Genomic DNA, 23,596 nt, shown 5'->3' with positions numbered 1-23,596 from the left:
TATCTAATTTAGCTACTTAGTGAATAGTTAAAATTTATGAACTAAATAAAAATTGAAAAGGTTATATCCACCACTAAGATAAATAAAAAAAAGATATTGGATAATTGAATATGTCTTTATGTAAAATTTTAAGCCTTGCAAGAAAAAACATAGCCTTGAAGTGTTTGAAAAATAATGGTTTGACAAAAAGTTTGATATTTAAATCTAATACACTGCCTATTTCTTCTCATCCAGTATTGACAAAAAGATTTTATGCTGATGATACTTTTGAGTAAGTTCTTTATATGTGTAATATTTATATATATTTTTAAAAGTATTTACATAGTCCAAACTTTTGCAAAGTGTTTTACCTTAAAGAGATGGAGAAGTAAAAACTTTCAGTTTTTTGCATTGTAATAATTTTTATTAAAGTTTGAAAAACCAAAAAATTTTGTTCAACTTAATTTATATTGTTTCAAAACCTCATCAACACAAGATAAATATTATAAACAACATAACTGATTTCAATTTTGAACGACATCTACTACAAAATATAAAAAACTTATATTTAAAAATAACTGCTGACTTTCTAGGTACAGATACAAGTGGTAAAAAGTGATGATGTGTAATAGGGGGTAAATATTTACATAAGTACTTCAACTACAGTTTTATATAGTCTGGCAGGATGATGTAGGGGTCCTTATAATGGCTATGAAAACTCTCTTAAACAAATATACAAAAAATAAAAATTTCATACATTTTCTATTTTAGTTTATGTACACTATTAACTAGACTGCATACTACAATAAAATTAGTAAATCAAAATTCAATCTAGTTTATTACTTTTATCTCCTCTATGACATCATCACCATCCCTGCAAAATACCTAATTGATTTTTTTTTAATAGAAAACATCAGTATCACTTTTCTTTACATTTTTATGGTAAAAATAACCTTAAAACAGTAATTTAATTTTTGTATGCATGTGTCAACCACTGGTTTTCAATCAAAGTTCAAATCAGAAAGTTTTATAAACTGTATTGGAAGATTCTCTACACAAGGGTTTCCCAAAGTAAACTATACAACCCCCTCGGGGGCGGTTATGTCCTGGACTGCATCCAAGTGGTGTACAAGTAAATAACCAAAAGGTTTTTTGTGCACTTTTTTTGTTTGTGTCTTAGAACCTATTATTTTGAGAACATTTTGTTGTTCATTACGGAAATTTAGTGGGTGATAAGCACAGGGTTGCCACTTAACCTGGAAGCACCTAGAATTTGACAATTTAGCCAAAAAAAAACCTAGAAAAACCTAGAATTTTGAACATAAATCACTTAAAAATCTGGAGTTTTAAACAAATTTTACATGTAAAATAGAAAAATTTTGATTTGACACTAAGAATCTACCATATAGATAAACAATTTTTGTCATCATCATAAATTTTTTACTAAAAATTACATTTGAAGAAGCTTTATAGTATGTTTTTAATGTTTTTATATTTTAATTTTTGGGCAGCAACTTTTTTTTTTGCAAAATTATAATTTTTTTTAGATTCTTTTTAACTAAGCCAAAACACATCTTAATCATACTTACTTATTTGAATTTTACAATATGACCAAAAAATGTGCTGTACTTCCTACCCCTACATTTTACAGATAAATTTTGCACATTTAGGTAGATTATGACCTCATAATACATCAAAATCAGTTAATATGTCCTTAAATGTATGTCAATAAGTAAAAGCTTTCATTTAAGACATAAATTATAAGTCTAGGACATGTATAAGTGATTTTATTACTGTTTAAGTCAAGAAATTAAAAAGTATGTGATTTTTGGGGTTGAAATTAGTTTTTTGGGCTGCAAGCATACTTTTTTTTGAATTTTTTTTCAGATTCTTCTTAATGAAGCAAAAACACATCCAAATCAAGTCCAGAAAACATCACCCAAGTACTCCCTACCCCTACTTTGGCCTTAACTTAAATGACTAAAATCATTAGCCTTTTAATAATTTAATCTTTTTAATTTTTATCTTTTTATTAATTTATATTTAATTTAATTAAATTTAATTTTAATCTACCTGCTCTTTTTTTTTGAAATTTTGAAATACAAAAATATATTCTTATTTTAAACACATGATTCTAATATTTGTTCAGCTAATTGATCAAAAACATAAATTATCCAAATTTATTCTAGTCGAGTAAAATTTTCCAAATAGGCATCTGAAGAAACTTTAATTTATGACTTTGAAATTATGACAAAAAAGAATGGTATAAGTCAAAATTTGTCAACAATTTTAAAACATTTTAAGTTTCCCAATGAAATGAATAGATATTTACATAAAAACAGATGTACAAGTTTCCTGCCTGAGTTAAGTATGTAAATTTTAAAAATGTTTGTTATGTTTGAAGCGTGTTATAGTTTTCAATTATAAAGTTAATATATAAAATTTACATATACTTAGAAAGGAGCAAATAAACTTCTTAAAGTTGCAAACAAGTTTTACTTGTTCAAAAACAAAAACTAAAGTATAATTAAGTTGGTATTAGTCATAGAGAGACACAGTGAGTTAAAACCAAGTTTAATGATTTTTTTATTACTTACAATATAAAATTTTCCAGTAACCCTAGATTTCATCAAGAAAATGCTTTAAACTAGTTAAAATTAAATTCCGTTTTAAAAAAGTTATCAGTATTTAAATAACAATTGATCATGTTTTTTGATTTCTGCTAATGTTGCAAAAAAGTTAATTTTGAAAAGTATACTTTTTGACACTGAAGTAAAACTTATATATATAAAGAATGAAGTTATTTAACTTGATAAATTAAATCTTTCACACTGAGCCCACCTTAAGGGCTTTATTAATAAAAATATTTATTTAAAGATGTAAAACTCAAAGGACTCGAGTTTTGTGCCTATGCACTTATCAGCTCCAAAACAAGTTTAAAATTAATTTTTAATAATAATTAATCCTTAATTAATTAAAGTTTGAAATTAATTTTTTTTTAAACTTTTGTTTGTGTGGTTTGTTTTATGCTTTATTTTAAACTTGTTTTGAAGCTGATGAGTGCATAGGCACAAAACTCGAGTCCTTTGAGTTTTACATCTATAAATAAACCTTTATATATATATATATATATATATATATATTTATTTATTTAATTATATAAAAACTATAATTCAAACAGCTGTTTCACACATTGAAATGTAAAATTTCGTGTGATCTTCAGTGAGTTGTAGTTTATTATAATAGTGAACAGAAATTTCGATTTTAGAATTTTTTATAGTAATTATGACGTAGTAATGGTACAGTTTATTGTACGATTAGTTGAATTTGAAATACGCTGTAAATGTTATTCTATGCAGCGTATTACATATTACAGCGTATTTCAAATTCAACTAATCGTACAATAAACTGTACCATTACTACGTCATAATTACTATAAAAAATTCTAAAATCGAAATTTCTGTTCACTATTATAATAAACTACAACTCACTGAAGATCACATGAAATTTTACATTTCAATGTGTGAAACAGCTGTTTGAATTATAGTTTTTATATAATTAAATAAATAAATATTAAGCTCCAATTTGATTTGTCAAGCACTATCGATCAGAACTTTGTATAAAACCTTTAATATATATATATATATATATATTTTAGGGTTTATGCCCATTATTGAAAAAAGTCATTATCTCCTTATAACTTTGATAAAAATATTTTGTAGTTCAATTAATTTAACACATAATAAACCAAAAAACATTAGAGTTGTATAAGTTTCTGTTTCCCAATAATTTACTTATTTACTGTTTTTAAACAGCAATCTTTTTGGAGCCGGCTTCGAACAGACCTACACCTCATCTTATGGAAACAGGTTTGACAATAGAAGCAATTACAATCAGCCACGAAGAGGCTTGTTCGAAGATTACAAGCCGGATGGTGAGCCAGTCGAGTACAGGGAAATCAAGAAAGATTTTTATGACGAGGTGCTCTTGAGCCAAACGGAAGCTTCAGACGTTGGTTGATCAACTTTGTTTATGACAAACAGAAATAAACAAAAAATGTAATTGTAATATGAATGATAAATTTAAATTTATTAGTCCTTCTGCAACAAAAACTAATGATTTCTAAGCATGATCATATATGTTAAGTTTCTAGTAACCTTTAATTTGAAGCTCTAAATATTTTATAGTTGTATTTCAACATATTATCTCATTTTTTTCAACAATATTTTAAATTACAATGCTTACTTATATACTGCACAATTTGTGCTCTAGCTATATTTTAAAAGCTTTAATGATTGTGGTACTACTTAATATTCAGGAAGAGATAAAGGATTACTTCAAAACACATTCCATTGAAATGAACTCAAACAATTTTGAAGTTTCCCCAATCATGAACTTCTCGCAGCTCAAATTACCAGGTAACAATAGACTTTTTGAATATCTGAGAAACTAATATGTTTTTTAACAAAAATATCTTCGGGTTTTTACACACTCAACTCAGGCTACTTTAAAAATTTGGTAAACTCAGGCTAGTTTAAGCTTAAAAGTAAAATCAAGATAATAAGTTTTTTGTTCTGGAAAACTCAACTTAGGTTGGATTTTTTTATCTAGATCTACTAAAGTTTTTACTAAAAAAATATGTTTTTAATAAGTCCTTTGTTAATATTTTCAAGTTTAATCCTTAATTACAGTTTTTTTTTAGTTTTTGACTCATAGTAAAATTTTCTAAACTTTCTTAAAAACTCAGGCTACCATAATGTAATTCAGGCTATTTTTTGGTCACTCAGAATAGCTTTAGACCTTAAAGAGTGGCTACTTGAATAATACATAATGTTAATAAGAAAAAAACGTTTTCCAATCTTTCCAAATTTAAAACTGTTTGTGTTATTTGTTTAATTTTTTAAATTATTCTAAACATTATTTTTATTTTTGAAGATAATTTTTTATAAATTTTATTTGCAGGAGAGTTATTATTAACTTTTGTGCATAAAGCTTTTATGATTAATTTTTTATTTGGTGGTTTAAATTTAAAACATAATGTTTTTGTTTTATGTAACTTTTTTTATTTATTAATTCTTTTTTTCATATTTTTAAGTATAATAACTTGATTAATTATTTTATTAAGAAACAAAGAGAAAAAACTAATAAACATTTTATTAGATAGTTTTACTTTTTTCAAAAAAAAAAACCTAATATTGCAAACTAAATACAACTAATAATTTTATTATTGCACTGTTTTATATTTCAATTTATGCAATGGTAAATTTTACTACTAAAACACATTTGAAACAGACGATCTAGCCCACAAGTTCGAGCGACTGAACTTTGACAAACCAACTCCCATTCAGTCCATCACGCTTCCAATAACTCTCAGTGGCAAAGACTTGGTTGGCATTGCGCAGACGGGATCTGGAAAGACTTTATCTGTTAGTAGATATTTTTTTCAACTTTAGTTAATTTATGTCAATTCAACAAAGCTTTACTTAAACTAATTTCTTAATTAAAGTCTGTAAATGGTTTTATGAGGATTTATGTTTTAATATGAATAGTTTTGAACCTTTTTACTAAAATAACTATGTTAAAGTGTGTCAACTGAATTGTATTATTGAATATATATTTTATATTTACTTTGGTAAACTAACCGATAGAAAATTTACATGGTAAACATGACATTAAAAGCAATTATTATTTTAAAAGTGCAACATATTTCGTCATAAACTAAAGTGTTCAATAAAATTTGGAGTAGAATAAGTTAATTATATTAATGTAATTAACCAATACTGATTAATCATGTTCGCTTAAGATATTTTATAACTTTGGTGTAATTTCCCTGTTATAACATAAAATAACAAGTTATTTATACCTCATTAAATTTTTGAGTGTGATAATTTTCATACTTGCAGTTCCTTTTTTCAATTATCTGTAATATTATGAAATAAGAGCAGACCTATACGTTCCATATTTGATTTTATATATTACATTCAGTTTCTCCTGCCCGCATTCATTCACATGCAAGGCCAAGAAGGCAACAATTCGCGTGGAAATCCTAAGGTAATTTTTTAAAGTTTTTAGTGTAAAAATATTTTAAATACTTGGTGTTTCTCATATTTTTTTTACTTTACTTGTTAAATATTAGGAAGAACACAAGTCGATGTGTTTTTTGCTGAATTGAATGCATTTTAGATAATCTTGAACCTAAAAGTTGTTATACTTTTGATTTTACGTTTTAATCACCACTTGACTAATTAGAAATATTATTTAAGGTTTTAAAATTAAAAGTGTTAATCTATCCTTTTTAAATTTACAATTTATTTATTTAAGTTTTTTTTTTTTAGTATTTGAGACTAATTTTTAGACCTTAAGTTTAAGGTAGCTTTCAAAATTCTAATCTAAACTAAGTATTCAATTTCATACAAAAATTTTTGTAACTTATATACTCTCTCAAAACAGCCTGTGGAGCCTTAATAACTTTTATTCTATTAGTTCTTATGCATGTAACTATAATTTTATTGCACATTTTTAATACTTAATACTAAAACTTTTTGATAGGGACTAGAATTCAAATTAGCTTGATAAATAAGATTAAAACTCTTTCAGGCTATTTATTTTAGATTTAAAAAAATTGTTATATAAGATACGTTCAGAATTTTTTTCTATAACTTGGTTAGATATTTTTGCTTTAAAAGATCGAAATTCACATAAATGTATATAGTTTAGTTTCTACATGACATGGTATGAATTTATAAAGAAGTAAAGTTTTTAAGATTGCTTTAAAAACTTGAGGCTTATTTGATTAAAAAGAATCAGGTTAGTCTCCCTACTGATACAACCTTTAAAATTTTATAAACTTGTGTTTTATTTAAATCTTAGCTTATCAAACTCATGTCATATTGAGATTGGTTGTATTAAAAAGGGCGTGAGGTACATTAAGATAACTTTAACTATTTCTTAGTATGTAAACTATTTTACAGTCAACAGTATACTAATGCATAAGACAAAAAATACTTACTTTCTAAGTATTATGGTACTAAAAGTAATTAAAACAAAACTTTTCCGTTGTGTTCTTTATTAAAAAATATTTAAAGCATATTTTGATCATTTAATTTATCTTTAATATGAAAATTATAAAAACATTATTCTTAGTTTTGTCAAAATTTATGTTCAAATAAAAAAGTAACCATTCACGTTTAAACATGTTAAGGATCTTGGTTTTAAGTATGTTAAATAAAAGCATCCAGCATTTTTTTAAGTTTCAATTGTTTAAAAATTTAAATAGAGAGGTAGTTTGTGGGTGTGTTGTAAAAAATAATACTCAGTAGTTTTTAGGGAGAAAATATTAAACTAAGTAAATGCTTAAGAAAACTATTTTGTAAAAAAAAATATTATTTTTGAATACTTATAACAAAGTTTATCGTCGTTTTTAAACATTTAACAAACTATAAAGCACTTAACAATTTTTCAAATCAATATTTTTAACTTTTTCCAAGTAAAAGTTATCAGGATTAAATACAACAAAAACTACGCCAACTACACTTATTTTTTGATAAGCTTCAAAAAAAACTACATAAAACCAAGTAATACGTGCAAACCTAAGCTGTTTCAGTTTGCACTGCTTAACTAGCGGTATTAAATTTTTAGAAAAGCAACGAATTCCAAATAAATTTTATAAAGGTCAAGATACCTTACCAATTTTACCTTAATGTAGGTTGAGAGACTTATCTAGTTGGCATGGCAAATTTACGAGTGAAACCTTTTGCAAATCGAACTTATTACAAAAATGTTATCAGGGTTGCCACTTTACCTGGAAAAACCTTGAAAAACCTGGAATTCGACAATTTAGGCAAAAATAACCTGGAAAAACCTGGAATTTGAGAAATTTTGAAAAAAAAAACTGGAAAAACCTGAAATTTTGATCAAAAAACCTGGAGAAACCTGGGATTTTTAATAATTTTAACATTTTCAGTACTAAAATTTTAATTTGACACAAAAAATCTATTATATAAATAAGATTTTTTTGTCATCATCAAAAATTATTTTATTAAAAAACACATTTAAAGTAATTTTACAACATCTTTTAAATGTTTTTGTACTATTTAACACAGTTTCGTTTATAGAAATTAACTTAAAACTAAAAATAGACCCAAAAATGTTAACTTTTAAAAACCTGGAAGAAATTTGGAAAACCTGGAAAAATTTTTGAAAAAACAAGTGGCAACCTTGTGTTATGACCGACCACATAATCAAAAGAACTATGTAATAATAATTTTTTTTTTTAAGAAATATTGTAATGAATATATTAATGTTTTTCTCGAGTAAGCACTTTTGGCCTGCGTTCAAAGTGCATAGTCAAAAGGAAGATCACTTTAGTTATTTGATAAAACATAATTTGCATTGAAACCAGTTTAGGAGCACATTTAAAAATATTTTAGAATTCTAAATAAAAATTAAAACATTTGGTTGGATTAGTTCGATGTCTATTTCAAATAACGTAGTTGAGACTATGTTACAGTTTAAATTTTCATTTAAAACTTCAAATAAACTTTGTACTGAACAGGCGTTAGTGGTATAAAAATTGAAGTAATTTTCTAACTTAATAAATTCTATATTATATTGTACAGGCACTAGTGGTAGTACCAACGAGAGAACTGGCCAACCAGTGCATGCAGATGTACCAGAAGATATCGCCCGGAAATTCGAGGTGCGTGGCCGTTTACGGTGGAGCCTCGAAAATTATACAAATAAACGCATTACAAAGAGGTTTTTTGTTTATTTTACAAGCTGACTATTATTTTTCAATAAGTACTTCATTTTTTACAACAAGGTAAGTAAAAAATTATCTTCAATTTTTTTCCGAACAACCAAACTTATTTTGGTATCTATACAACATTTTTTCAGAATAAATTATTCTTATTGTACAATGATATATATTTCTTGTGACTTGAGGTGTAGTTTAAATAACAAATAGAAGGTACTCAACTAACGTAATAAAACTTAATTGAGTAATATCTACGTACAATAATAACAATACATATTTGTCCAGGTTGTGACCTGGTGGTAGTGACACACTAATTGCTACTAAATTCTTAAAGTTTTAATTAAAGCAGACTTAAAGTTCATTAAACTTCAAAAAATAATAACAACCTTCAAAATTAAAAAAAAAAAAAATTTTTAAGATAAATATTTTTACTTCAGGATGCGACCTTGTGGTGGCAACACCCGGCCGTCTTTTGGACCTGGTCACGTCGTTTGAGCTCTCGCTAGATAACGTTTCCTACCTGGTGCTTGACGAAGCTGACAGAATGCTCGATATGGGATTCGAGAAAGACATCACCAACATCGTGCAGAGGATCAGGGTTTGTTTGCGATTAACGTGTCAGCAATAGTTAAATGTAGAGTTTTAGTGATTAATTAATAGCAACTGAGTTTACTTCTCAAAGCATAAGATAGTTTTTAATTGAAGAAAATTGAATCAATTTTAGTTCTAATATTTTTAAAATAAGTAATGAGATAACCTATTTTTAATTTTAAGCAATCTTAACATCTTACATAAATACATATGCATCATTAATGATATTTTTTATTTTTTTTAAACTGTGTAATTACCATGAAGTTTTATATATATTTAAAACACTGTAATCAAATTGTTTTTTTTGTTCTAATAAAACTCAAACAACAATTTGAACTTTTATTTTAATACAGCCTTAAGTCTTACCTCCAAATTTTTTACTTTTTCACTAAAACTTTCAATGTTTACCCCAGCCGGACCGTCAATTCACCATGTGGTCGGCAACGTGGCCGAAAGAAGTGCAGAAACTGGCGTCCAGTTTCCTGACCGTGAAGGGTGCTGATAAATCGAACCACGTGCAAGTCACAATAGGCTCAAACGAGCTCAACGCCTCAAAGACTATCACGCAGAAGTTCAACCTGATCGCTTCCAAGGCCAAAATGAACAAGTGAGATTGTTTTTTAAATTAAATAGATTATAATACTCAACTAGTTTTTTATAAGGTTTGAGGCAGGAAAAGTTTCTTTTTTCTTAAATTATATTTACTTACATTACTTGATTAGTTATTTTAAGTTTTATAAGCAAGACGGCATAAAAAAATTGTGGAGTGGTGTAAAATTTTTGTTTTCTTTTTTAAAATCCTAAAACAGCAAATTGTCACCAACGCTTTTCTAATTTCATGAAACGGTTATTTTAAGCTTTATGAACAATTATGAAGAACAGCTCCTTTTTATTCGTTTATTTTTTTAAACAAATATTAAACGATCTGACAAGATAATATCTAATAAAGTATGATACAACGAACTACATAAACATTCAACCAACATGTTTTATGAAAACCCAGGTTCGTCGAGCTGGCGCAGCAGCTGCAACACCAGAACGAAGGGAAGATGATCGTGTTCTGCAACACCAAGAGGATGTGCGACAACCTGCAGAGTGTACTCAGGAGGAACGGCATTCAGGCGGGTGCAATTCACGGGGACAAGAGCCAGCAACAAAGAGATAGAGTTTTAAACGGTTGGTTCAGAAAAAAAAAATCTTAAAACCTAATTGTACGTAGTTTTTTTACTTTAAAAAAGTTATAGTGTCATGTTCATAGTTGCAACTTGTTTGAAAATATTTGTTGTTTTTATAATTTGTTTGATTTTAAATATGAATCAGTGTTTTTAAAGTTATTTTGTTTCTTGGTTTTAATGTTTTTATTTGGTTCGTTTTGAAATAGTAGTTTTATTTTAACTTTGTTGTTATTTTGTTTTAACAATATCATTTAATTAAATTTTCTTGTTAGTAAGGCTTTTAACAGGTTTGAAGTTCAAGATGTCTTATTTTTCCTCTAAGTTGAATAAATTTAACTTTTTATATACTTGTATTGCTAGACTTCAACGCTTTTGTGTTTTTACGCTTTTAATGAACAAAAACATTCTAATAATATAAAATTGTGATACAGATTTCAAGAGAAGGGACAATTCCATTTTGATCGCAACCGACGTAGCTGCAAGAGGAATTGGTTTGTTTGAATTTTTGATAGTTTTGTAGTGTATCATAAAAAAAAGAAATTTCGTTTTCATATATTCATATTTTATCATGAATTTACAACATAATTGTTAAACTAATGCTCTTTTTTAGTTTTCCTTAGTTATAAAGCTTACATATTTGTATTTTACAGGGTTGCCACTCATTTAGGATACTTTAAAATTTCAAAAAGTATCCGGATAACTATGAGTATAATTTTAAACTCAGGCTGACTCAGATTAATTTTGTTGTTTTATAAAAACTTATGATAGTTTTAAGATTTTGAAAATCTCAAGACAGGTGTTTTCTAGATCTTGTCTGAAATTTAGGTGATCTAGTAGTTTTGATACTATGTTATTTAAATTTACAAGTTTTGTTCAAGAATTTAGTTTTATTGATTTTGAAATGCTAATTTGAAATTTTTTAGACTTGTGGCTAGGCTTTTTACCACTCTAAAATAACAAAAATCAAACTGTTTTCTATTATATTAAATTAAGTTACATTAAATTGTCCACAACTTTTTTTTATCTCAATCGATTCAACCTTAAAATGTTGAATCTTCAAAAACAGTATTTTTTATTAGTTTGATAAACATTTAATGTAGAAGCGTATATTTGCAATTTTTATTTTTGATGTTTATAAGAAAAATTATTACGAGGTATAGATAGTTTGCGCTAGAGGCAAAATTTTGTTTGTAAAGAACTTTAAAAACTCCGGATGACTTGGGGCAGTTTAAGGTCACTCAGGGTAGTTTTTTTTGATTCAAATGAGTGGAAACCCTGATGTTTACTAATTTAGTATTAAAAATATTTGTGCAACAAAATAAAATATAAAACTGTAATTCGCATAAAAAACAATGTTATAAAAAATTAAGTTCAAGGTAAATTTTTGTCGCTTGTAATTGAAAACTTTTGACTTGGTTTTCATTCATACAGTTTGAATATATGCATATATTTTTTACTACAAGTATAATATCGCTGCGTTATTTAAAGCTGACTCTTATTAATTCCACTTTACTATAACATTAATATCAAGGAGTTGTTTGTCCGACAGACGTACCGAGCAATCTGACATTGCATACATTATTTATTTTTTGAATAGACGTTTCATACATTGTATTTTTATATAAACTATTCATCTTTAATTATACACATATAAATTTTACAGACGTACCGAACATACCCATTTTTATCAACTATTTAATTTATTCATTTAAATGTCTATTGTTTGTCTTATTTAAAAATATTTGTTAGTTTCAACGTTAAAAAAGTATTTGATTAAACTAATTAGAATTTTTATATATTAATTTCCACAGACGTATCAAACATAGCGCACGTGATCAACTTCGACATGTCCTTAAATTGCGTCGACTACATCCACAGAATCGGAAGGACCGGGAGGGCCGGCAAAAATGGCAACAGCTGGACTTTTATCACTGAGGTAAAATTTTATTTGGTATTTTTTTTGCAAGTTATAGAGCAGCGATTCTTAACCTGGGGTAAGTTTACCGCTGGAGGTAAATTCCCTTGTTTGAGAAGGTTATTTTATAGGTATTTTTAATTAAAATGGTTCGAAACCTTATTTGCCTAATAAGCTTTTTGAAAAAATAAAAACTATCTTTGTTTTCCTTTTACAAAGAAACGACCTCTTATTTTTTCTTCAACAATCAAATCTATAGTAAAATATGGTTCCTTGATCAACAAAACGAAACGGTCATAGACGATCTAAAAAATAAATGTTGTATACGTTTGTTTATTTTAATTTAAAATTTTAGTTGTACAACAGACTATCTTTATTGTTAATTAAAAAAAAATAAATGTTAATGTAATAAACAAACAGAACGACGGTGCAGTAATAGACGATCTGATCGACAGTTTGGAAAATATCGACCACGAAGTTGACGACAAACTTCGGCAGATGCAACAATGGAACAGAGAAAATAAAAGTTTGTGTTCATATTATACTACTATATGTTTTATTTTTTCGAAAACTAGTAAAAAGATCTCAACTTCTAGAGGAGAAATTTTATTTCAAGTATGATTACTAAGTTCTTTTAAAATATTTTAGACATTTAAATAAGCACTGAAGAAGTCTTTGACCGAAACTGAGTCTGCTTTCAAATATCTTGAAAGAATTTGATAAATATTCATATTATACTTAAACTCAAAAAATGATTTGAAACTATCATTAACATTTCTATTGCACAGAGAAAATAAAAGTTGGCTTTTAATATGTTTTGTAGTTAACAAATTTATTTATTCACGAATTTTCTTTATAGAAATTTTTTCCACCAATTAATAAGATTGATGAGATCCTCAGTTATAATGAATTGTAGTAATGTATAACAAAAATATAATATAATGCCTGAGAATATTATTAATCTTAATAAAAGAGAATAAAAATTGTATTTATATGTTTTCACTAAAGTTAATTTTCATTTATTTAAAAATTAACAATCAAATATCTGAATTTGCATCTGAGGAGAAAAGTTACAAATTTATTAGTAAAGCAATGTTTCACGCAGTTAATGATTAATCTTAATGTGATCCTCAGTTACAATAAATATATAACTCAAAAAGAGTTTGTTCTAAACTTGAATTTTACTTTAAATAAAAAAGAGTTTTTGTTGAGTTTGAAACTGCTGCTGAGTTATCTTTAACGTTTCTTTCTTCTAAATGGTCGTTGAAGTTCAATAAAAAGCTTTACTATGTGGTCTCAAGGTGTATTTGATTTTATATCAGTGTTGTGCAGAAATCAGGGTCGCCACAAACTTAGGCTAGTTTAAACGTTTTTTGAAAAAAGCTTGGATTGGCTTTTTTTCCTGAAAGAGTGGCGACCCTAATAACTTTAGGTTGTTCGTGTAACAGACATAAATTGTTGGTTTACATAGGTGGCACGTTTAATCTTTATGAAAATTTTACAAACAGTTAAACGGTCGACTAGCACATTTTCTTATAAAAAAAAAAGCTGAAACAAGGTTTTACAATTAAAAAGTTAAACCACGAAATCAATTAACGTAATTACAAAATTTAAGGTGCAGATTTCTAACAAAACACCCTTTTTAAAAAACTTGTGAAAATGTTTAAACAGGGAGTACCAAAGCAAGTAAAAATAGAGGATACGGCCAAGGAGGTGGGTACAACAGGAGAGATAACTACAGCAGGGGAGGGTACAACCAGGGTGGATACAATAACAGGCCTTCAAACAGGTACAACAATTATGTTATGTTTAAATATAACATATATACTATATAACATATATAACAATAAAAAAAAAACATTCTTATAAAGTAAACTTTAAGAGATCTTTGAATTACATTTAGATTTTTGCGTTAGATTTAATAATAGAAAGTTCTCGACTTATGTAGCTATAAGAAGACGAATTAGATACCGTCCATTAATTTGTTCAAAAACTTTTTTAACAACTGAATATATTTTATAGACTGTTTTTAATAATCTAAAAAAACAAAAAAAACAGGTACAACAATGACAGATACAACAGAAATGACAACAGGTACAACAGCAGCAGGGGTAGAAATTATGACAACTATAATGACGATTATGACAATGACGATTACTACAAGTAATTATACTGATGCCAGGGAAATTTGTCTTGTAATATTTTTTAATTTATTTTGAACCGCTAAAGTTTTCAACCACACGCGATTTTAGGCTTTGGATTTAGGAAATTTATTTGCTGTGAATACAGCCTTTTAGTGCATTTTTTTATAAAGAAATATTTTTTTGATTTAATTAGCTAACTTCTATTTTACATTGAAGCTTTTAAAGTTATTTATAGTGAGCAAAAATGTTTCTATTGTTTTACTGTTTTAAATAAAATTTGAAATGAAAGTATATAATTGATCTAGCTTGAGATTTATAAGAAGTTGTTTTAATTTACGATAATAAATTCTATGTGCACATCAGCTAGAGAATTACAAAAATAATCTACTAAGTAATAAGTTTATGAAATTTCGTTAAACTTCAAATTGTAAAACACTTTTTTGTTTAGCTTTTTATATAGTTTCATATTTAGTATTTTTTTAGGTCAATGATAACTAATAAACAAAAACTTTCAAAATAACCGTATTTCCATAACCTTAAGTTTAAATAAACTCTAAAAGTTTTAATTGTTTTTACACCTTACAAATATTTTATTATGTAAATAAGAAACTGATACAATGTAATATACTTTTATACTACAGAGTAGCCAAAAAATCTGATATTTGAAAATGTAGGCAAAATAAAAGCTTGGAATTTTGTAGTAAAATCGAGGAAAAACCTGAGTTTTGTATAAAAGTTGTGCAACAACCTATAATTAATTTTTTTTTTAGTTTTTCTTCAATAAACGTAGTAGATTTTATCATTTAGACTTAAAAAAATAAGTATGCTACAAGTTTTTGGTTAATAGTCGATAAATTATTACTTAATTAACGAAACTACTTTCTTACTGCATTTCCATTGTTTTGAATTAAAGTCAGTCAACAAGAACCTATTTCTGACGGATTCAACTTTATAAAGTTTAGATTAAGAGAATACTAACGGCAGAATACCAAATGAAAATTTTTGATGTGATGTTTTATGCCCAAAGTATTTATAGCAGCTACAAGAAATCTTAACTTAATAGTATTAGTTATTAGTTGTGCCTAGTTTATTTAGTAATTGCAAAAAATAGCTAGTCTAACTTTTTTTGAAATTTAGAAATAATACTTAATTAAATGAGTCGATAAAAAATACAAGAGAGTTTTCAAAACTAACAACAAATTTTAACTAGATCATATGGCTATTTACGTTGTATGTCAACTATAATTAAGGCTCATATGATAATGAATTTATAAGCATTAAAATTATTAATAATGTAAGGAAACTGTTAGAACAACTGAAAATGATTCTTCGGAAGTCTAACTTTTATACTTATTAATTTCAAGTGAAGTTTTCGGATAAAAATAACTTTTGGCCTCTATCAAAACAGACTCGTCTCCGTTTAGTCGATGTCCACAAATAAAGATCACTTGAAATAACTATTTTTTTATAGTTAAGTTCTTTTTTTTTCTACAAGAACAAAGTTTTAAAAAGTTATTTGAAAAATGAAATTAAGTAAAACACTGTTTTATTAAGATTAGATCAGACCTAGATACTAACTTAAAATGAACGTAAGCAATAAATCAATATAAGCGAAAAGTAATTATCAACAGTAATAAAAAATAGTTTTTTTTTTGCATTTTTATGTCTTATTAATTGTAGGGTTACTAAACACTTAAATTGATATGATATTTTTCGAAAAGCGGTGCTTCGAATTTTATTTCAACGTCGATAGTCTTCCGCAAGCACACCATTAATATGTAGAGCTGTTCTGAAAAAATAACTAAATTAAATAATATAAAAAACACTATATAACTAATTAATGTAAATTTCAACTTTGAAATTATTTTTAAGGTAAATACAGTACTATGAATTACTATTTTTATCAATCTTTTACTTTAAATAAGGAAATCTAATCTTTTAATTTGCTGGAAAGCAATTTGGGAATAAGTTTTTACTGGGCCACGAAATCAACTGGTGATAAATTTTAATGAAAAAAAAGAACGTCATTTAAAATTATCTTTTTACGTAGGACTGCAATGTGATTGTTGTATTTTTTATTTTTATATAACTTAAAAATTATTTTAACTCCATCATAAACGTTCTTATATGTCAAACCTTCATGTTTTTATCCTAGGGTATTTTACTAAGTTTTAAATGCCTATTAGATTTCTGTAAGTCTACAAATTTATTTTTGCAGTATTTTTATAAGCTTTTAACAACATTTTTAAAACTAAGAATTAGAAAAAAAAATTTAACGTTTAATAATTCAAGTTAAAGTTAAGGTTTGATCGTACCACTTTGATTGTCAGACCACAAGCTTTCAATAGACTGAGACCGAGTTTAGTTCTTATTGAAACTCGTTAGTCAGTTGCATCTTAAAGACTAATTAGAGACCAGCAGTCGTCAATCTACATGCGGTTTATAATATTTTACCACGAAAAAGTCCAAACTTGGGTTCTGTAAGACTATCGCCGGTATTTTCTTTGATCGTATTCAAAACGAGCGTAGTAGTTGTCTTGTCTGAGGGACATGTATTAGACGTTGCACGGCAAAGGGACAAAGCTGACATCACTGAACATACAAGCAAACTTCAAAGTAAAACATGATGAACTGACGGCTGCAGGTTTTTTGGTTGCGAAACTTGAATAAAAACGAAATCGGGGTCTCAGTCCACCGAAAGCTGTGGTCTGATGATTAGAGTTAAAATAATCAAACCATCTTGTTAGCTTGAGCTTGACCCCGGCATACGAATTTCCATGCTTAGGCTCTGTTAAACTTTCGCCGATGTTTTTTTTTTTTGGATTGTTTTAATAACTGTAATTTATAAAAATTGTAACTGTAGGGCATAGATCTCAAGCTTCATTTTCAAATCAAAATGATTACAATTTAAGACTTTTCAAGCCCAAACATTTTATCTTTTTGATAAAATCTTTTAATAGTCATCAACACATTACGCATGGTGATCTAAATTATTAAGAGTAAGAAACCATAGCACTTAGATTCTAATATTTAAAAAAATAGATTTTAACAACTTGCTTTAGACTCTGTATCATACTAACAAAGTGATTATTTTTCTTTATATGAAAAATGATCATTTTCAGAAATACCTTTGATTAATCCACTTATAATTTAATTAGATATGAATTTTATCTAGGTTTTAGCTTTCTTTAAGTAATAAAAATTTGAGAGTGCAGAGCATATTTATCAACTTAACAATCAAAGTACTAAAAAAGACAAATTTAGTGGTATGTAGCCGAAAAGAAAGATACTTTATAATGTTTATTTAACGACAAATAAAAGCGCTCAAAATGTTTGATCCTAAGACCTGGTGCACGAAAAAAAACCCGGTTATCGAGTCGCACACCACTTGGATACCTTTTAAAGTCTTGTCCAGGATATATTTACTTGTAACAAAGTTCTAAATGTACACAAGTATGACAATAACAGTTTAATCCCAAGACCTACAAACTTTTTTAACTTTACTAGTAAAAAGGTATTAGGTAAAGGTTTGATTAAAAAAAGTTATGCTTAAACTTAGTTTGTTCTTGTCATCACATTGACTTGTACTCAAATAAAGGCAGCATCTGCTGGTTGAAAATAAATTTCACACTTAATTTAACAACTTTTTTTAAACTTTGATTGTTTGTATACCATAGTTTATTAATATAATACTTGGTTAGCTGTTTCATGTTATACATTGTTTATGTTAGGCAAACGTTTTCTTTAGGTTTATAAAATCTGCGTAGCTTAAAAACAACAGAACAAAAATAAACTATAAAACTAATTAATTTAACAACTAACTTAAGAGTTTTATACTTGTTTGATTATTTTATTTTGAATTTAATACTTCGATTGTAAGCACGATAAATTAGTTTGTTGCAGGCACACCTTGATTTAAAAGATTATAAAATTCAAAACAAAAAGTAAAATGAAAGTTGGTGGTTAATAAATTAAAACTTAGTAACAACTTTTGTTTGAATACTTTTGGTTAACTTTTCTTGAAAAAAAAGCTTATAAAGCTACAAAAGCTAGTATCACATAAAAAAATACAATATCTTTCGAATGAGCCGAAATTTAAAGCAAAAAAAAATTTACGTGTCTTTTTTAAATTACAACCTAAGTTTTTATAGCTAACAGGGTTTTTTAAAAGTTTTCAAAGATAATTGACATAAGTTGTCAAAAAAAACTTACATAGATTTTTTTTTTCTTGGAAGCTAAAAAAATAAACCATTTTATTATAAAAAAAATCATTTTAAAGAAAAAAATCATTTATAAGTTAAACGTCTAGTTTTTTATGAAGTTTTTTAATAGTTCTAGAATTTAACTACAAGATTTTCAATAGGAAAATTTATATTTAAGCATTAGTGTTATAAATATTCTAAGCAATTTGAACTAAAACAAATTAAAGTTTATAATCCAATAAAGCAATTATTTTTCTCAAGTAGTTTAAAAACATACCAAATGTCAATTTTTTATACTTATCTTTGTTTAATAAGTAAAATTGTTGTCGTATTCTTCTATATCATCAAAGCAAAACAGTTTTATGTTTGTATTACAAATTTAACATAAGCTTAAGTATATAAAAATTTATAAGCCATAAAATGTTATCTTCGTTAAAGACAATCGTGGTTTGAACCATTGTAATCAAGTTTAGAACTAAAATCATGTAAAGCTGATAAACGTTTTGGAAATGTAAACAAAAAATTTGCATTTTCAATGAAGATCGTGACTGTTGCAGACTAATGCATAAAGTTTTCTAAGATAAACAAAACAATATTAGCTAAAAAAGTTTTAAAATGAACATAGAACTAAGTTTCAAACATCAAAATATTTCATTAACTGTAAGATAATTGTTAAATTAAAATTAAATATTATTGTTAACAACTTTTTTCCAGAAAAACATCAAACATTTCAGTTTATAAATTGCTTTTTTAGTTTTTTTCGTTTATTTTATACTGTAAAAACTATTATAATTTCTTGTTTGTTCTTGTTTTTAGATGGTTGTATTGCAGATGTGACTCTGAAAAACTTTTCTTAAACCTGTGCTAAGCTTAAAAAAAAGATTGTTTAAGTTATTTATCGAATTTTTTTATAGCCAAAAACTGTACTTACATATACCAATTTGTTTGCTTTTTAGTATTTAAACATTAAATGTTGAATTAGCTAAATGATTACTAGAGTTAAAACAATAAAAAAACACCGGTAAAACTCTACAGAGCCTGTGGAGTGTGGGCTTTGGTATGCCGTGAGACAAGTTAATAAAAGGTTTTATAATACTCCTTCAATCATCAAACTACAAGCCATAGTAGAGTGAGACCTCGTTCTTATTTAAACGGTTGTGACTGACGATTTTCAATAAGAACGAAACCCAGGTCTCACTCTATAATGGCTTGTGGTTTGGTGATATATGTAGTGTTATTAAACCTTCGTGTTAAAATGCAAACGTTAGAAAATAATTAAAACGAAAGCAGCTGTACTTGGTTTTACATAGCAATTCTATTTGGATTCGTAAGATTCTTCAAACTAGTTAAAGCCTACTTGAAAAAAAGAGTAATTCAAAAAAAAAAAAAAATTGAATAAAAAGTTCCAATTATAAAAAACTAACATTATTTCATCTATAGATTTTGTTTTACTTATCTTAATTATTTACTTAGTTTTAAATATTTTTATTAAAAATGATGGTGAAAATTGACGTCAAATTTATTGTACATGTTAACTGTTATAAACGACTTATTCAATACCTACATGCGAAATTTAGAATTTGATATTTATACTTAAATCTTAAAACTTAATTAAAATTATTTGAAATTATTTATTTATTTATAAATAGTAACTCAATTTAAAAGTTCTGTAAAACAATAGGCAATAGAAAAATATATAAACTAAGTTATACTTGACCTTGAATATTTAGACTAAAGCGTTAAAATAACCCGGACAGAGTAATTTAGTTATTATTTATGTACAAGAAAAAAAATAACCTAAGAAATTTTATTCTACAACTCTACTAGTCTACTTTATTTTATATAAAAATATCTTTGGTTTCTGTATTTCATTGAGACCGTAAATACTGTAAATTTTAGTTCTTTACTAAGTGTTAGTTTAAATTATTTTTTCATGTATTTTTTTTTTGAATACTTACAACATTTTTCTATTCTATGTTGAAATATACTTCGTACTTGTTACTATTATAATTAATAAAATGAAGTCTTGAACTTTTCATATTTTTAAGTAAGATATTTTTATAAAGTGATTTATGTTTCATCTGTTGAATTTAAGAAATTAATCAGTTATTTAGCCATTTAAAATTTTAGTCGTTATTAGTTTTAAGATTTGAAAAGACCACTTCCTAAGTTTTTCTGTGTAGAATAAAAACATTTTAATGTTTCAATCTAAAATATTTATTTAAAGAAATTACATGCCAACTCAACTTTTAGCCGCTTAAAAACTTTTTTGAAGTTTTTACGAAACATTAGGCTAATAGGAAGTTCTCTTTATTTTGTGCTAGTATTAAAAATTGAAAAGCCTTTACACAAAGGCTTTTTATTTTAATGATCTTTATTTAGTATTAAATTATTACTTCCTATACTATGCATAAACTTAAAAAGGAAGTCAGCCAGGCTTTTTTGCTTCAAAGAAAAGCGACTTTGTGTTAAAAAGCTATAAATGAAGAATATAAATTTATAAGTGTTTTTATTTATTTCTAATTACTGGTATATTGGAACTAATTAGTACCTTTAATGAGAAATTCTATAGGATTAAATTGTACTGGAGTAAAAGAAGTTTAATAAAATCAGTTGTAGCTAAGAGTTCTCGGAGTAACAGCTTTGGGTGTAAAACTGATTTAGGATTTAAGATATTTAAAAATAACAAGTATAGTTTCTGAGTAAGTTCTTCTGACAAACTTGAATGTTAAAGTTTTGTGTATGAATATTGTTGAAGCAAAACTAGTGAACATAAACAGTATTACTATTTTTAATTCCTAAACTTTTTAAAAATGTTTACTTTAACAATAACTAAGTGTTGTTTTAATATTTTTTCAAACCTTTACCTCACCAGTTTTAATAAAGGAGATAAAAGTATTAAAATTATATTGGCATCATTAACAATGTTTTCTATTTCTAACACCTTAAATTTTTGCCTTAACAGTTTAATGTTTTTATTAATGGATTTTTCAAGACTGTGAGAAAATTTTAAATGGAATATATGTGTTTTTAAATACTAAAAAAAATAGTATAACCATCTTAGGCTTATACTTTTTGTAAAAGTTCAACTTGGATTAAAAAAAAATGCTAGGCTAGTTTAATGACTACAAAATCAATTTTTTTCTTAAATACTTTATTTTAAACGAGTACATAAGCTCCGCTGGTGTTTCTTTAAAGACAAGATATAACCAGCACAAATGTAGCTTTATATCTAACAATTCTACCTAAACAACATTTTCAACATACATGATGAGCAAAAAAAAAGATTTTAGTAATATTTCATGAACGATCATGTACAAAATGCCATTTAACCCTTCTCTGAAACCAGAAGCGTGTACAATATTTATTTTCGAAAAAATATGGCCATTGCAGAACCAAATAGAGGTAAAACATTAAATCTAACATCAGAGCTCGCAGCCTTATGCCCTTATTTCAAATCGTCCTACTTTTAAGTTTTTTTTTAGTTGTTGCTTAGCTTTTAATTAAATAGTTTTTGTGTTTTTTTAATTTTCAGTGTTTGTCTGATTTTGTCGTAAGTACTTTTAAATTAACTTTTGTCCAAAAATTTTCAAATACTTGTATTTTGTTTTCATTAGTATTGCTATTAATCATAAACATATCAATATTTATATAAAGTTTTTTGTATTATTGTGTCTATTAATTTGTAGTTAAAGATCTGCCCAGCAGTGAAACTTAGTTGTACCATATAAACATAACTAAACGCATGTGTTGTTAATACAGGGGTCGGCAAACTGCGGCCCGCGGGCCAATTGCGGCCCGCGAAGGGTAAATCTGCGGCCCGCAAGCACGTTATTTTTTTGAATGGAATGCGGCCCGCGAAAGAAAATTTTGTGGCCCGCGAGCATGTAAAAGTGGCCCGCTGAGCAAAAATAAATTTCAAGTAAAATGTTTTTCGGTAATTCGATTTAAATTGTTTAGTTTGGTTTTAAGTCTCTGTATAACATTTAAAAATAATTAGAAGAAGTTACTACTTTAATTTAAAAATATGAAAAAGACGAATTAGCATTCTAACAGGATATTTTTCTAAATTTCATAATAACTTCTATTTTACAACAGCAAGTAATTATCTGAAAAAAGAGTGCTTCAATTTAATAAGTTATTTATATTATACCTATTTATCAAATAAACTAAATGCAAATGTTTTTAATTTCGTACAAAAGTAATGCACAGTAATTAACTAAAGTGTCATTTCTTTATAGCTTAGATATTCTTTCCAATATTTTTCATACCTAAGTTTCTTCTTTATATTTTTTATTTGTAAATGTTATGTTTTAGTGTAAAAACATTTAAAACAACATAGTAATAAAAAAAAGGTTTATTTAAGTTTTGTTTTGACACCTTTTAATTTTTTAGAAGTTTTCTTTGCACTTGAACTAATTTATATGCACACCAACTTAAAAAAATGCTCATATTTAAAGCACTTTTTATAAAATACTTTAGTTAGTTTAAGTTTAGTTTATGCATAATTTTCTAAGTTTGTTTTTTCTACATGTAATAATTAAATTTGTACAGACACAATTAAAACAATATATATGACATAAACTAATATAGTTTTTGTTAGGTATACATTTTCATTTATCAAACATTGATTTTGTCAAACTAAGTTAACTTTTATGCTTTGCATATCAATACCTACATTTGCTGTTTTTTGGAGCTACCTATTTAATATAAACTAGACTTAGGGATAGTTTATAAACATTGACACACACTCAGACTATCACTATTTGAAGACTTCAAATCTCAGGCCAACTAAGTCATTTTATTAGTTTTTGGCTAGAATTGTTTTTTGTATA

General features: G+C 26.4%; 1 protein-coding gene across 1 annotated transcript; it reads left to right on the top strand.

Moving 5' to 3' along the window:
- Positions 1–34: 34 nt before the first annotated feature.
- LOC145835420 (uncharacterized) lies at positions 35–14,852 on the top strand. Its single transcript, XM_082943000.1, has 14 exons — positions 35–271; positions 3,795–3,990; positions 4,298–4,397; positions 5,272–5,405; positions 5,965–6,030; positions 8,598–8,736; positions 9,172–9,332; positions 9,739–9,932; positions 10,329–10,501; positions 10,932–10,991; positions 12,312–12,436; positions 12,836–12,941; positions 14,087–14,204; positions 14,474–14,852. The coding sequence occupies exons 1-14, from the start codon at positions 111–113 to the stop codon at positions 14,580–14,582; spliced, it is 1,842 nt and encodes a 613-aa protein (XP_082799126.1). The 5' UTR covers positions 35–110; the 3' UTR covers positions 14,583–14,852.
- Positions 14,853–23,596: the final 8,744 nt, after the last annotated feature.

This window comes from Thalia democratica, chromosome 5 (genome assembly GCF_965202585.1).
Source record: "Thalia democratica chromosome 5, ktThaDemo2.hap1.1, whole genome shotgun sequence".
Lineage (NCBI taxonomy): Eukaryota > Metazoa > Chordata > Thaliacea > Salpida > Salpidae > Thalia > Thalia democratica.
The sequence above is the reverse complement of the archived record's forward strand: the minus strand, read 5'-3'. Positions and strand labels throughout refer to the sequence as shown.